Genomic DNA, 16,463 nt, shown 5'->3' with positions numbered 1-16,463 from the left:
AATCCTTTCAAAAGGAAAATAAGCTTCAATGCTATTTCTACCTTCTGAAACAGATGAGTGTAAGACTTAAAACAAATTAAAATGTTCAAATTGTCTCTGACAGGCTGAAACAATGCTGTCTTAGATTTTTTAGAGCCTGCTGTTTTCTGAGGGGTGTTATTCCAGAGCAGCTCAAGCAGTCACTGGATAGTTAAACTCTCCTCTGACTTGCACCAAAGGAATGTCTCTAGGAGATTTGAATTGGTTCAGAGCTTGGCAGTGAAGAGGCAAATCTAGGCCTCTGACTGCACGTAGTCCTAAGAGATAAACTGCAGCTCAAACCACAATTATAGACTTGACACAGAGATTACTGGAGGCAGACATCTGGCTTGTGTTCAACAGGACTTCAGGCTAGAAGATGATAATAGTTCCCTCTGGCCTACAAAACCTGTGACACTGTGAATTTTTAATGTATTCTTGGAAACAGAAGCTTAGGCGTGACGATAGGCATTCTTCATGTCGCCTTCTCCCCACAGAGATGTCGCACCCTGGCTGCTGTGCATGGTAAACCATGCTGGTGCTCACCAGATTTGGGGTTGCAGAGCACGGGGGGACTGCTGCTGAGTGTGGGGCTGCTGCTGAAGTACCCACTGCTGCCACAGCTGCTCATGCTGCTCCTCCGCACTGCCGACACGATCTTTATCTCCTTGGTGGGACTCACTGCAAGCAGAGAGAAAACACAGAGAGAAAGGGAGATGGTACCAATTATTAGGCCATTTCCCTGTTTCTTTAAAAAACCAAAACCAGCAGCAAGCCATGCTTACACTGACAACACTGGGAGTGGGTTAGTGTGTCCTACATTGTTAGAAGTCACTGCATGAGTGTAATGCTATAACTAACAGTATGGCTGAACGGTTCTCATTGCAGTGTCTTCTAAGAGGCATTCCAATATAGGGAACTACATTTTTCCAGTTTTCCTTTCCATTCTTTCAGTTCTTACTAAATATTGCTGTACATAAATGCTGCAGGGCCCCTTCCCCTCACTTTTAATCTTCTTGAAAACTCCCCATAGAATGTATGACAAATTATTTTGAGTCTGGGAGACTTTAATCAGTTCAGTTTGAACATGGACCCCAAATTTTGTTCAGCATCTGAAATGCTGTTGATACAGATACATCCCAGGGAGCTGTAGGTTTGGTAAAATGAGTGAATGGACAATCCCTGTGAACAGGGACATATAATACTCAGCCCTGCTTTTTTTAACACTGAAATCCTTTGTCCAAAACCAATTTTTTAATACTCCATGGAGGCACTCTACCGGCAGCAGTGTAATTAATGAGTCACCTGAGAGAAAACTGGTGTGTTTCCTGTTGTCATGGTTCTGCTTGCGCAGGCAAAAGGGGCTGTCATGGCTCTCTGGCATCAGGCGAGATTTCTCAGTGAGGAGCTCCATTAATCGCCGCCGCCGGCGGAAATTCATTCTGCACTGGTAGAGCAAGTTGCTGTCCATAAAATGGTGCTTGTTGGACACTAGGGAAAGAGATGGATACAAAGTCTATGCCTGTAGGCATAGAAAGAAATCCAAGCCTACCCATGTGCAACTTGTGCACTACAGACCTTGCTGTAAGGATGCAATGCTCAGAGCTCTCCTCTTCCCCTGTGCAGCCTCAGAAAGGGAAGGAAGGTGGCCAGCTTCTCACAGGTGGCTTCAATATACACCCTTTACATCAGCAATGGCTAACTAGGAACTGTAGTGGCAAATGCTGAGAAGAATCTTTTACATTACTTTGATTAATGATATGCACTTTCTATTGCCCAGTGGAAATAAAAGTACTTTACCTCTCTGAGACAGGTTGCATAACAGCCCATCTCCGTGCATAATTCCTCTGTAAGCCTTGCTGCTGCTGGCCCCATAGACAGAATCAGCTCCTTACAACAAGTTTTGTGTAAATTCATCAGTCTAGGGCAAACCCCAGAGCTCTGTCCAACCACCTTGTCCAGAGCTACAGGGCAGCAAAGAATCAAGACCTGTGTATTTCCTCTGTCTTGTTCACCACAGACACTGTGTCCCAGACATTTCCTGCAGGCCACTTCCCCGCTTTGCACGGATACACAAGGTTTGGGAACAGGCAGCTGGCCAAAAGTAATTTCTTACATAATGAAGAAAAATCTTAATTGCAACCTGTGTTGACACAGAGAGCAAACCCCAGGCTGCTGGTGTCAGAGCAGGAGCACCAAGCCTACTCTCAGAGTGCATCATCACTATAACATCTACGTCTTCACTGCCACCAACACTGTGATGAAAAATGCAGCAGTTGGATGGAGCTCTGTGCCAGGTCCTGAAAGCGCTTTGACTCCTGCAGGTCTTGATTGCAGGAAATCTCTCTGGAGTACTCTGCATGTAAAACAGCTGCAGTAGGTGTTTGGCAGCATTTTTCTCCATTTTTACCCAGCTTCTCTGATCACATTCTTCAGAAATAATTTCCCACAGTTGACCTTTTCAATGAAGAATCCAGATTCTGGATTTTCCTTGTTTATAAATTGCATTTCTTGCAATATTGAATTGTAAGAACTGGTGGGCAATACATATTTATGTTTAAAGTGTAAAGAACAATACAGGAGTGCACTGAGGTCAGTCAGTCTATGATGACTTGTCTCAGTCACTTGGCTTCCTACTGCAGACACAGAACTTTTGCCTTGCTCTTTGCTCTGCCCAATACATGGGGTCCAAAAACCAGCAGAGTCCAAGGTGCTACACAAAAACCGGAGTCTGGAGCCCTATTGGCTGCTTTCCTTTCATTCACATCTCCAACACAGTCTTCCTTGCTCTCATCCCTTCTGAACACTCCCTATGCATCAGGTTACTCTCCATGGAACTACAGAACTACACCACACATGACAACCTTCCAAAATAGGCTGTATTTACACATAAACTGCCAGTAAGCCATTTGATGTTTGTGAGCTCCAAGAGGAAAGAGTCCAGCCCAGTGATCTCCAGGGATGTCAAGTCACCCAGACAATAAGGAAGATGACAGTCAGGGCACTGTCCCTAATGTGGATGCAGAAACTGCCTTATGAGGTCAGACCATCTTGCAAAGAAGCGTGTCCCTGGCCTGCCTGGGTCACTGTCAGAGACACCACTGCCTCTACAAGTGGACTTCTACCTTTGGGACAAGGAATAATCAGCACACAAGAACGTTCTGAACTGCACATGCTGGTGCCCAAGCTGCCACACAGGCCACTGCCCCAGTCACATGGCATAGGCTGTAAGGCATCCCTTAGATTGCCTGGCTCTGGCAAAGATCTTTGGAAGATAAACTCGGGATTTGGGATGGAAATTTGGGAATTCCCTTTGGCATCTGGGCTCAGGATTTGGGATTTGAGATTGGGGATTTGTGCATTCCCTTCAGGCTTTGGAATCGGGAATTCCCTTCAGGACTGGGACTTTTGATTTGGGATCTGTGATTTGGGAATTCCCTTTGAGATTTGGGCTCGGGACTTGGGCTTTGGGATCAGGATTTGGGATTCAGGCTTGGGATGTGGGCTCGGGAATTCCCTTTGAGATTCAGGATACAGGCTCAGGATTTGGGCTCCGGACCAGGATTTGAATTTGGGATTTTTTTGATTTGGGAATTCCTTCAGGATTTGAGATCGGGAATTTACCCAATCTCTGGGTAAATTCCCAATCTCTAGGAAGCTGACAACAATGGCGAGGCGTGTGGGGCACTCCCAGCACTTGGGAATTCCCTTTGGGATTTGGGCTCAGGATTTGGGTTTAGGGATTAGGATCAGGGATCGGGATTTGTGATTACCTACTCGGGGAAACTGATGACGATGGCAAGGTGTGCGTGGCACTCCTGACACTGTTCCTGCACCCACTCAGCCATGCCAGAAAGAAATAGTAACAATTTCCAGAAAAATATTTCCATTCCAGGGAATCTGCCCCACATGGGAACACTGCAAGAACAACCCAAATGTGGTTTCTTTGGGAATTTTATCTGGAAAAAATGACCCAAATGATGGGATTTTTATCATCAAAAATGCTCCAAATGATGATTTTTTTGAGAATTTTGTCCCTAGAAATGTCCCAAATGTCAGGAATTTGGAAAATTTGTCCCAGAGAATCCAGCAAATGTTGAGATTTGGGATTTTTCTCACAAAGAATCCAGCAAAAATTAGGAATTTAAAATTTTTATCCCCAAAAATTCCCTCAGTTTGGGATTTTTATCCTCAAATTCCCTCAAAATGTTAGAATTTGGGGATTCTTCTCCCTCAAATATTGGGATTTTTAAATTATTTCCCTTAAAAAATGACACAAATGTTGGGAATTCAGAGTTTTTCTTCCAAAATCCCTTGGCTTTTCTCTGCTTCCTTTTGATGCTGAATCTGTTGGGTCCTCAGGGATGCAAAATGACTTTGTTAAGTCAAATTTAGCATCACAAGTACCTCGTTACTGTGTTCTGACACATTAACTATTGCAGGCACACACTGCTGCTGTGCTCCCCATTTTGGATACATATCATATGCAATACTATTAAACAGCACTTACTAACAATCACTATTTTTGAAGAACGGAAGTAGAGGAGGAGAGATCTGGCAATCTGCCTACATCCCCCAAAGGATTTGCTATCAGAGGCAGAGTTAGTGTGTAGGTGTTTGCAGCTACCAGTTTCATTTTAAGATCATTGACATAAGTAAAAGTAGCAATATCTATCAATATCTTACCACATTATTAGAATAACCTAATTTAAAGGAAAAAAAAATTTTTGAGGCCATCACAAACTCAGTCTTAAAAAGGCAAGCTCTATTTATTCAGCACTACTGCAATTCATAATCTTAAATGAAAGAGGACTCCACAAATGCTTCCTTGGAAATAGAGCTGCTGTGGCCAACTATTCACAATGTAAGAAATATCAGTAGGGTTTCTGAGTCAGGTTAAATATTATGACACCACAATTTTTAATAAAAATTATTCTGTTTTTTGTATCATTAACTGAAGTGCTCTGACAGTACTCAGAAATTATGATAATCAGAGATAAACACACACTTGTGCTGCAGACATTGTAAGCACTCTGAAATTCAAGAATTACTGACCATGAAACTAGATAATGTAAACATTTTTATGCCATGATACTGAACACATTTTAGAATAACAATACTTGTTTTGAATTAAATATTGTAATATTTATACAATTAAACTAGCAAGGCATAGGTTTTCCACTGAAGTAATTAATCTCTGCTGCAATTATTTCAGTCCATAGAAGGGTAAATTTTTATACAATAGATGAGTGCAAGTGGAAAAGCTAAGTCCAGTGACTGTCTGTTGCAGAAGATTTGCATATGACTTACACAACAAAGGATTTGTAGCTAAAATGGTTAGGACACGTAGCATCAGTATAGAATTTGGCATGCTCCTTGACTTTCATATTTTAACCTCCTCATTTCTAAGGATAGTTCACATATCATGTGCTTCTAACATCATGAAATTTTTTACACATTTAAAAATAAGCTAAAAATATAAATAGGAGCAATATAGCTCAGACTGTCTCCTTGTGCATACATCATCAAATAAAATCACCAAAATTATTACTGTGTCTCATGGGGCGCTTCTTTTTTTTTGTTAAATCATCTGAGTTATTAATGATTTGTGATTAAATGTCCAGGCTGTGACTCTGCCTAAGGATGAGTGTATATGGAAAGGTGTGGAACAAGGAATTTCCACCCCATGGATCAAAAGGAAGAAGTTGAGGAGCGGAAGGCAGATGTGTGTGCTGGCTGCCTCTGAAAGCACTCCTCATGTGCAGTGGCTGGCTTTAAGCAGGGGCCAGGAGAAGTGAAACATGCCCAAATCAGAGTTCTGGGAATGCTGGATGCAGAGCACTCACAGAGGTTGGGTTTGTCACACTGGCAGCTGCTGGGTGAGAGGTGCAGGTGCAGTCACGGGTGCTCAGCAGCTCACACTGTGCTGCAAGCAGCAGAGCAAAGTGGGAGTGACTGATTTCCAAACCAATGGCACAGTGTGAGAGGGCTGCACAGACTTGCCCAGAAGCAGTTTCTTTAAAGGTAATTTAGAGGTTGGTACCTCTGGGTGTTGACTCAGAGGCAGTAGCAGATAAACTTGTGGCAGCTGACAGGGCTCTTGCTCCAGGTACCTCTCATGAAAGTTGCTGTTCTAGAAAAGGATTAACATTACTACTCCTGAATTAGTTCACTGCCCTTCATAGTGCAGCACAGAAAAGCAAACTGGCACCATTTCAGTTTGTCTTTAACAGCCAAGCCATGGCTGATGAGTGTCAGGACCCCTACATTATGAGGGTGATGCAAAAAACAAGGTGGGGTGGCTTCATGTTTCTTGCTCCAGTTTAATTCAGGGCTGTTCAGGTGGCAACATGTTCATGTTACAGTGTGCACCTTATGCAACAGAAAGAAATGCACCGAAGAGAGCAATGTAAAAATATGGCAACTAGAAACCTCCAAAACCATCCAAGTACACAAGAGCATTTATTGTCCTCGAAGGAAAGGCACCAATACTAACATATACTCACCAATGTCAAACTTTGGATGTAGGGTCATAACCCACCAGTCTAACCTCCCACATACACAGGCCACAAAATTTCTCCCAGAAAAAGAATTTAACAATTATCTTTTAATCTTACAAAAAATTTAGTTTACTCATGCTTTAAAGCATTTATTGACCACTTTATTCTTCCTTTTACAAGCTATTCGAGTCTTCAGTCACTTGCCCTGACAGAAAATAAAGTTTCAACTCAAAGCTGAGTTTGCTTAACCTTAGCTGCCAATCCCTGGATTTTGTCACGCCTTCATTAGAAAGTTATGCATGATCTGGTCAAAAATCTTAGCAAAGAAATTTATGAAGAGATGAAGCCGACTCTCAAACATATCTTTTATCAGCTAAATCAATGCTACCCCCTAAATTCTGACCTTTTTTAGCCCTTCTGGAGTCCGCTTTGGAACTTCTTTATCTTTCCTAAAAATCCACATATCAGAACTGCATGCCCACAATTACAGCCTCACTCTCCTTTTCTTACTGGGTATTGTTCTTTTTGTACATCCCAGGCCAACCATTATTACTGCACTGTACTGCACAAATAGCATAAAACGGGAATAATTTGTGCCCTGCACAGCACAGCTCCACAGCAAGGAGTGAAGACTTTATTCTCATTTCCTAGATGCATTGCATTGTAGTTATACTATTAGCTATACAAAACAAAAAAAATCTCTTTTGAGGTACTGACAATTTAATTAATTCAGTTCAATTAATTGTTTACTGTCTCATATATCCTTACAGTTTGCAAATTTCATTTGCAAGGATTTTAGCTGGTCATTCACCATTTATGTGACTGTTAAGATGAGAAAAATCAGAATATTTATTTTGGATTTCCTCTGTTTGGGAGCATTTAATGTTGCAGCTTTGGTGCTCCTACTTCTCGGCTGCTTCACAGTTTCTGTTCAGATACATAAAATATAAATAGTAACATCCATGCAAATCTTCTTTCAGCTTCTGATTCTGACATAAAATCCCAGGATCTGCATGGAGCTCAAACAACCTTTTCTTTTCCACTTTTTCAAGGAGGCTGATGCACAGCAGAGATAGAAATATTAGCTTTACACTGATTACATAGGACCGAGAGAGCTTTAGAAAGTACAAAAGCCTATTTTAATAAATGGTATGACTCATGCCTGAAAAATCAGGCCATTTTCATAACTGGCTTTTCCCCCAAATCCCTCCCACCACTTCAATTCCCCATGATTTTTAGTGCTGATAATCTGTGTACATCTCCACCGTGGTGATTAATGCTTTCTCCCAGCTGAGAGCTGCAGCCCCAGCAGGACACATCGAGTGAGGGACTCCAGCTGCTCTGCACGTCCCCACAAACAGCACTGCCACCAAGCAGGCTCCTGGCTGGAGCCAGGGAAAGGCTGCTCCATGTTGAGGGAGCAGTGGGAAGGAGATCAAAGTTATGAGGAGCCAGATGAGCAGCTTTTCTCAAGAGAGCAGAGGGACACATTGAAGTGTGCACTTGTTTGTGTGACAGTGTGCCTGTGCTAGGGTTAAGAGGAAGAGGCTATAAACACGAGCAGAGAGTACGGATTTTTCAGTGGGGATATGTCATATCTTTCTCCACTTAAACACAAAAGCAGCACTGATCTCTTTCCAGCAGTGCACAACACATTTCAAGTCTTTGCACAAGGCAGCAGCCCCAGTCTATTCAAAAGTACACTTTATCTTTTTAACAAGGTAGTTTCCTCTATTAAAATAATGTGAAATGCAGTTTGAAGTTGCAGGAGATCATTCTAGGCTTTCACTATTACTGGCTGCAATAGTCTGTGCCTTCATACAGCCAGTCACAGATGACCATATCAGTTTTGACCTCTAGAGTGGCAGGATATTACCCCAAAAGAGCAACATCATGCCAAGAACAAATGCAGGATGATGAGACATACACTGACAGGCTGCAGGGGCTGGCAGGGGCTCGGGGGTTATCTGAAGGAGAGCACAGCTGGAGCTGCTTCCACCTGCACCCAAAGTGTGCCCAGGGAAGGGTCTGGCTCTCCCTTCATGTAATTTTGCTTTCTTCCTCCCCTCTCCAAAGCAGAACCAGTGTTTAAAAGGGAAGGAAACAAATCACCACATAAAATACAAGTTCCTTAAAAAAATTTCTCTCTCTATGGACAGCACACAGCTTGCTGAGCCAGCCTCCTCTGTGCCTCGGGCCTTTGGCCAGCATAGTTTTGGTCCCTTGCCAGAGAAGCAGTGGAAGTGTGTGTCCACTTTGGCTTTCACAAAGCAACGGTGAGTCCATGGGCTTGGCAAACAGCGACGCTGCTGAGAGCTGCAGGGCAGCCGCGCAGTTCAGCCAGGCCCAGTGCCCACCCAGCCACAGTTCAGCCAGGCCCAGTGCCCACCCAGCCACAGTTCAGCCAGCCCCCAGTGCCCACCCCAGCCTACAGTTCAGCCAGGCCCAGTGCCCACCCAGCCACAGTTCAGCCAGGCCCAGTGCCCACCCAGCCACAGTTCAGCCAGCCCCAGTGCCCACCCCAGCCCACAGTTCAGCCAGGCCCAGTGCCCACCCCAGCCACAGTTCAGCCAGCCCCAGTGCCCACCCCAGCCACAGTTCAGCCAGCCCCAGTGCCCACCCCAGCCCACAGTTCAGCCAGGCCCAGTGCCCACCCCAGCCACAGTTCAGCCAGCCCCCAGCCCCCAGTGCCCACCCAGCCACAGTTCAGCCAGCCCCCAGTGCCCACCCAGCCACAGTTCAGCCAGCCCCCAGCCCCAGTGCCCACCCCAGCCCACAGTTCAGCCAGGCCCAGTGCCCACCCAGCCACAGTTCAGCCAGCCCCAGTGCCCACCCCAGCCACAGTTCAGCCAGCCCCAGTGCCCACCCCAGCCCACAGTTCAGCCAGCCCCCAGCCCCAGTGCCCACCCAGCCACAGTTCAGCCAGCCCCCAGCCCCCAGTGCCCACCTCTGCCACAGTTCAGCCAGCCCCCAGCCCCAGTGCCCACCCAGCCACAGTTCAGCCAGCCCCCAGCCCCAGTGCCCACCCCAGCCCACAGTTCAGCCAGCCCCCAGTGCCCACCCCAGCCCACAGTTCAGCCAGCCCCAGTGCCCACCCAGCCACAGTTCAGCCAGCCCCAGTGCCCACCCAGCCACAGTTCAGCCAGCCCCCAGCCCCCAGTGCCCACCCCAGCCACAGTTCAGCCAGTCACCAGCCCCAGTGCCCACCCAGCCACAGCCCCCAGCCACCCCTGGGCTGCCCCTCTCCCACTCTCCCGACACACGTGTGCCTGGAGGAGAGTAACTGGCACTTTATTCAGCACTGGACAATGCTTTTCCCACTCCACTCAAAGCCTTCCTGTTTTTCGGCTAATCTGGCACTGCAAATGCATTTTAATCATGGCACCTATTCAGATTAGTTTCCTTTTACACATTGATGAATTCCACCTGCTTGGATCTCCCACAAATCCAGGGAGAGAGACTACAGATGTTCAGTGAGCACAGGGCCCTGGATTGGGTCTTGGATTCCCTGCACTGTATAAACACAACACTTGCATTTCCACCTTTTATGAATGTTTATATGCTACACAGACCATAGATAAGCCCACCTGTGCATGTATTCAACCATCACATTAAACTCTTGGCAGTGCAGCTGTAGTAAATAGTGTTTTTTCTTATTTGGATTACAAGGAATTCACTTTGAACAGACAATGGATCTAAGCTTGAACTGCTCTTGTTTCCACTGATCCTCTTGTATAAAACTGCAAGGCAGATTCTGGCCCTGCAATACAAAAACCAGAGAGCTGTTCCAGCTCATCCTACTAAGGGTGAAGTCAGTCCAGAAATAAATATGTCCTGGAACTGTAAGCAAGTCCAGAGAAAAAAGCTGTGCTATAACTGCAGCTCTCTGAGCTATAACTACGGAGGGATTTCAATGAACTGTAGCATATTTATGTAGTCCAAAGAAAGTCTAGACAGCTTTTATACTGTCTTTAAAGCACCAGGATTACAGTAAACTGTCAAAAAGTTCCTTGGGAACTGAAATTCAGAGTATCCCATTTTTATTGAGGGGGTATGTTCTGATCAGTGCATTAACATGTTATTTCTGCTGCCTTAAATTAGGTATGCAGATACGTGTTTCTATACACATTTTGTCTTTCCAGCCAGTTTGCCATCTATTTGCAGTATATTTTCAAATACACATTACTTACTCTAGCATGAAAAGCCAGTGTTGAATCACACACATTTAGCAGTCTTTTTGGTTTGTATATGAGGATTTATCATCTTTAATTTAGTAAGTTTACAGAACATAGCCAACTGCTTTTCTTTGCTTCCAAATAAAGTATGGAAAGTACAGTCTGTGGCAAGGGAAGCAGAAGATGAAAAGGCCCATCTGGGTATCTCTCTTTTTTTTTTTTTTTTGCAGCTGTTAATAACTGAAACCTATTCTCTGTCAGAAAAATAAAATTCTATAGTTAATATGAAAAGAATTTTTCATATGTTATTTACATAAAGCATGTGGCTCTTTCAAAAACCAAATCCATTCCTGCTGTAGATAAAGACAACTGCAAGAGCACAATGAGAAGCTGACATACTAAGGATCTCGGGGTTTATACAATTACATACAAAGTTCTTATTCTTTAACTTCTTAGAGGGGCAAAATAATGAAAAATATGCAAAGTGGTCTCCAGATTTAGCATAAGCAGCTGAATTACTGTGGGTGAGGTTACAGTTCCCTACAGATGGGAACTGCCACACAACTGAGTGCTTCTGCCTGGCATCAGCACAGGGGCAACAGGATTTATAAAAACAAAGTTGTGTTGCAGGACATCATAGACTAACTGAAGGCTTGTGTTTTACTGATATAAATCAAGGCATCATCTGTAAAAATGTGATGTTTTATAATTTTTATCATAATGAAAGCTTGCATATATCCAAGAGCTGATGTGATTCAGGTTTTAGATTAACTAAAAAAATGTTTTGAAAAATATATATGTTGATTTTGGAGAAGAAAGCATATGATCAATTAAGTCAAGGATTTATGGTATGCTTCAATGATACTTGTAAGCTTCTATCTGCAGTTGATATTTCTAAGAAAGGCGTTCAAAAGAGAAATCTTGAATTAAGGAAGAGTACATTTCACATACATGGCAAGTTTTCACTTTGCAAGTGAACCATATTCAGCTAATCATAACCAGTTGGACATCTAAGGTAAATATAGCAGCACATACGTCATTATTCACAGCAATTTCAGAGGAGAAGGAAAGCTTTTCAACAAAAGCAAGAGATAATATTTTGTTAGATGTTTAATCCACGTCCACAATTATAACAAACTTTCAATTGCATCATGTGTCTTGATGTTTAAAACAAAATGCCCTGATCATCTTCAGAAAGAAAAATCTGCTGTGTAAAGGTATAGAGTCCTTACAAAGAATAGGGACAATTAAATATAGATATAAGACTTTCTGCAGAGACAGGGACACAGCATGTGTCAACATTTACTGCTCTCACTAAGTCACTACAAAGTGCTGGTTTTCATGTCGGAAAGTAATTTGCACAGTGGAGTTTGCAGATAAAAGATTAACTCTTGAAAGGAGATAAGCACCTGCTTCTGTGCTAAGCCAGCAGAACACATGTCTACCTTGAACCCCCCAAGTCTGATCTAGTGAAATTACCTCAATAAAACTTTATAAAGTTGAAACGTATTTTAAAGGAGGGTGGAGGCCAAAGATGCCAATACCATGTCTAAGACATGTTACCTCATATTTCTTGCCATCAAAAAATCCTAGCACTAACAAAATCATATAATCATTTTGGTTGGAAAACACCTTTAAGATCATGAAGCTCAACCACTCACCTGACACTGCCAAGTTCACCACTAACCCACGTCCCTAAGTGTCACATCTACACATATTTTAAATTCCTCCAGGGATGGCGGCTTCATCACTTCCTTGGGCAGTTCCAATTCAAGACAACCCTTTCAGAGATGAAATTTTTCCTAAAACCCAACTTAAACTTGCCCTGGTGCAACCTGAGGTCTTTTCCTCTTGCCCTGTCACTTGTTTTCTGGCAGAAGAGACCAACCCTATCTGGCTCCAGCCTCCCTTCAGGGAGTTGTAGGGAGTGACAAGGTCTCCCCTGAGCCTCCTTTTCTCCAGGCCAAACACCCCCAGCTCCCTCAGCTGCTCCTCACCTGAGTTGTGCTCCAGACCCTTCCCCAGCTCTGTTGCCCTTCTCTGGACACACTCCAGCCCCTCAATGTCCTTCTTCAAGTGAGGAGCCCAGAACTGGGCACAGGATTCCAGATGTGGCCTCACCAGTGCCGAGTACAGGGGGGGACAATCCCTGCCCTGGTCCTGCAGGCCAGGATGCCATTGACCTTCTTGGCCATCTGGGCTCAGCTTCTTTTCCAATGGGCACCTTTCCAGTCACTCATCTCCAAGCCTGGAGTGCTGTATGGGGTTCCTTGCATGGGGTTGTTGTGACCAAGAGCAGAACCCAGCCCTTGGCCTTGTTGAACCTCACACGACTGGCCTTGGGCCACCACTTCAGACTGTCCAGATCCCTCTGTAGAGCCCTCCTACCTTCCAGAAGATCAATACTCTCAATCAACTTGGTGTCATTCATAAAGTCACTTTTGCTGCCCTTGATCCCTTGATAAAGATCTCCTTAACAAAGATAATTAAGAGGGCTGGCCCCAATAATGAGTCCTGGCCCCAATACTGAGCCCTGGGCAATACTCCAGGCCTGGCAATCCAGACATATTTTTGCCCTGTGAAGAGTGCTCCCATCCACACCATGGGAATACAGTTTCTGCAGAACATCACAGGAAACTGTACCAAAGGCTTTACTGAAGTCCAGGTAGACCATGGGTTCCAAAGAAGATAGCTGCCAGGCTGTCATCTCTAAAATAGACTCTTAGACCCCTCAGTCATTCAGGAGAGCAGAGCCCCACCAGACCTATTCTGCTGCTGGTCTGAGTCTGGGAATCCACATCCCAACCCCTCGGAGCAGAGTGGACAGCCACTGCAAAATGCTTCTTGCTTAAGCGTGTTGTGGTCACTGCTCAGGGAACATGCTGGGGGCATGTCAGGGAAGAAATCACACCAAGCACATGGACTTGAAGGTCAGCAGCAGCTTGGGAAACCACAACTACAAAAGAGACAATGTGATGTGGCATGAGAAGATGAGTTCGGCTGCTCAGGCCCCCATTTCTCACAGGCTCAACTGGCAGCACACATGGTACCATCTGTGGTACAAGGCAATCCCTGTGTGTTTACATTCCATAGTATATTGAAAAGTAATAATAAATGAGCTATGATTTGGTTGCTGCCATGGAAGAAATGCAAATATTCATCTTGCAAGTTGTAGGTGCTATCCTAAAACAGGTTTCTCTTAACAGTATTAACCAGATTAAAATTTAACTTATTTAGCACTGGAGATTCCAGACTTTAAAAGTTTCTGCAAGGCAGGCAGATGTTTCTGCATCCCTCAAGCTTTCATACCCAATGAGTCCTTGGAGCAGGACAGGAAGACTCTGCCTGTTATGTCAGCAGTGCTCTGCTGTTGTGGCTGCAGGTGCAGGGTAAGTTCTTCAGAAAGGGCTATAAGCAACTATGACCAAAAATTACTCCATAAAGAGCTCTGTGAATACCCTCTTTTGTCCTTGGACATCTCAGTATCTCTGTTTTTCAGATGAGAAAGGGCTGTGACTATGTGTGGGGTGCTCACACTGTCCTCCGCCTGCCCTCAGACCATCCTTGCTTTGGCCTGATCCACCTGGCAGCTGGCAGAGAAATTCTCCTGATGCATGTGAATTTTGACCACAGTAGCTAATCTGTCCCACTATGCTTATATGGAGAAGAACTAAGAAAGATCCAGTCTCCTGGAGGAAAATTTTATCTATTAACATTACCTCACCAGATGGGCTTTTCTACAGCTGAGAAATGTGTTCTGCACACCTTTTGTCCCAGCCTTTACGTGCATCACCAAACTTATAACTCTTCCCACAGTCTTTATTTCTATACCCTGGATGAAGGCCATCAATGCTCACAAATGCCAGGTAACTACTGGCAACTACAATCCTAACATTAGCCTTCAAGAAATGCAAAATGCACAATTCCCTGCTACTTATGGGGGCTTTATTCCATATTACATGGGATACCAATACACAGCAAAGGAAATCTGGGTCCTATTTGTGAAATGGTGGTAATGATGTTTTGTGGGTTGTGATTTCACAGATTCACAGAATATTCTGAGTTGGAAGGGACCCACAAGAATCATTGAGTCCAACTCTTAAGTGAATGGCCCATATGGGGATCAAACCCACAACTTTGCATTATTAGCACCATGCTTCAATCAATGGAGCAAATCTCAGAGATTGGTGTGGGCCAGTGAGATTTTGGCAGGAAGCAATTCAGCACTTAAATATATTTCATCATTTTCATGCATGGCGGGTGAAATACATATAGTTACATATGTCCAAAGAGATCAGGAGGATTATTTTAAAGCTGAGAATTTGATGCTTTTGCAGCATTTATACAATTCCTCTTAAACCACTGTTTTCCTTAGCATCAGTGTTTGTTTCCTGTGTGAAACCTGGTTGGTGTCTGACCAATTAAAGTGAAGAAAAATGTGTCAGGAAGCCATTTTGAATACAGTGCCTCAGCTGCAGAATACAGCTTCTCCGAGTAATTGAAATGAAAGTCAGTATTAGAAAAAAGACATTGCGTAATTCAGTTGTGGCTGGAAAATTACTACTGAGATTGGCAACTTGATGCAACTCTTTCTATTACTTTAGGTGGGGTAAGAAATACTTCATAAGAATAATACAGCAAGTTTTATTTTATTCCATATTGTAGATATCAAGCAATACTGCTAGAAAAAGATTGCCTTTAGGATAGGAAATGCTTTATTCTCCACTGCTATTCAGTGAAGAGTCTTTCTCCTGGTTCTGCCAACAAGGATGTCAATTAGTGTCCAGTAACATTTTGGTAATGCTGATGAGAGACAAAACAAAGGAAACACAATATGGTGAAATGAATTTATGGTACTAAGCCACAGAAAAATAGCTTTTCTTTTTTTTTTAATAGGATCTAGAACTCTGTAAGATAGGGTGTGGGGAGAGAATACCTTTCCTGCTGTTTTGCAGTTTATATATCTAATTCTGAACCAGAAGTTCTCATTTTGAGCTCCCTTCTCAGAGGAAGCCAGCATTACAAAAATCTTCAATGTGCACAGATCATATCCAGTTGCTAAGATGAACCCCAAACCAGCTCCATGTTAATTCTGCCAGTACTTTCATAAATATTCCTAACACTGTCTAATTGAACGGCTGCAGTGAAATGAATGAAATCTCCTTCTGCAAAGGAGAAAGTGCGCACAAGGGATGTTCACTCATAGAAGACAAAATCTCAAGGACATCATTCAGTTTTACTTTACTCCCAACATCCCCATCAAGTCCTTGTGAAATCCCCACTCAGTTATGTTTGTTTTATTAAAAACTGGGTGAGGAAGATGACAGTACCTTGCAGAAATGACCTGGTGACAAGTGAGAAGACCACTTCCTCAGCAGTCAACTAATTCCCAGAAGCCTGTCTTTACTTCATGAGTTTCAAATCTCTTTCTAAGGGGGAGCTTTGCACATGCTCTTGCCTACAAGAAAATGGTGGGCAGGGGATAAACCTGCAGAATGGCCAGGGCTATCCCTAGAGGAGCAGGGCCAGTGTCACTCAGGAATGACCCCTGAAACCTGGCTTGACAGGGGCAAAATTATTTCCCTGCAAATGTGCCCTGCTGAGCATTTGCCTTAGTTAATGAAACAATAGTTGATCTGCAAGAAAAGCCACATCCTGCCTTTCTTAGCTCTGCAAAGATCTCAGTATCTAAGAAAACCACCTTTGCAGCAAATGTTAAGTCCTGACTTTATTTTCTCTGCAAAAAAAAAACATCTTTATCAGCATAAAT

The 16,463-nt window shown here is 43.8% G+C and overlaps 1 protein-coding gene across 2 annotated transcripts in view; it reads right to left on the bottom strand.

Annotated features, from left to right (window-relative positions):
• The window catches only part of DEPTOR (DEP domain containing MTOR interacting protein), a 77,913-nt gene that overhangs the window by 25,469 nt on the left and 35,981 nt on the right, over positions 1 to 16,463 (bottom strand). For both annotated transcript variants that reach the window (XM_054270152.1, XM_054270081.1), the window contains 2 exons: positions 1,324 to 1,509; positions 565 to 699 (listed from right to left, as the gene is read on the bottom strand). In XM_054270152.1, coding sequence (XP_054126127.1) covers positions 565 to 699; positions 1,324 to 1,509 — 321 coding nt within the window. The remainder of the gene's footprint in view (positions 1 to 564; positions 700 to 1,323; positions 1,510 to 16,463) is intronic.

This window comes from Melozone crissalis, unplaced genomic scaffold (genome assembly GCF_028551555.1).
Source record: "Melozone crissalis strain CALT ecotype California unplaced genomic scaffold, PUWL_Pcris_2 ptg000002l_1, whole genome shotgun sequence".
NCBI lineage: Eukaryota > Metazoa > Chordata > Aves > Passeriformes > Passerellidae > Melozone > Melozone crissalis.
Note: the sequence above shows the minus strand (reverse complement) of the source record. Positions and strands in the feature narration are given on the sequence as shown.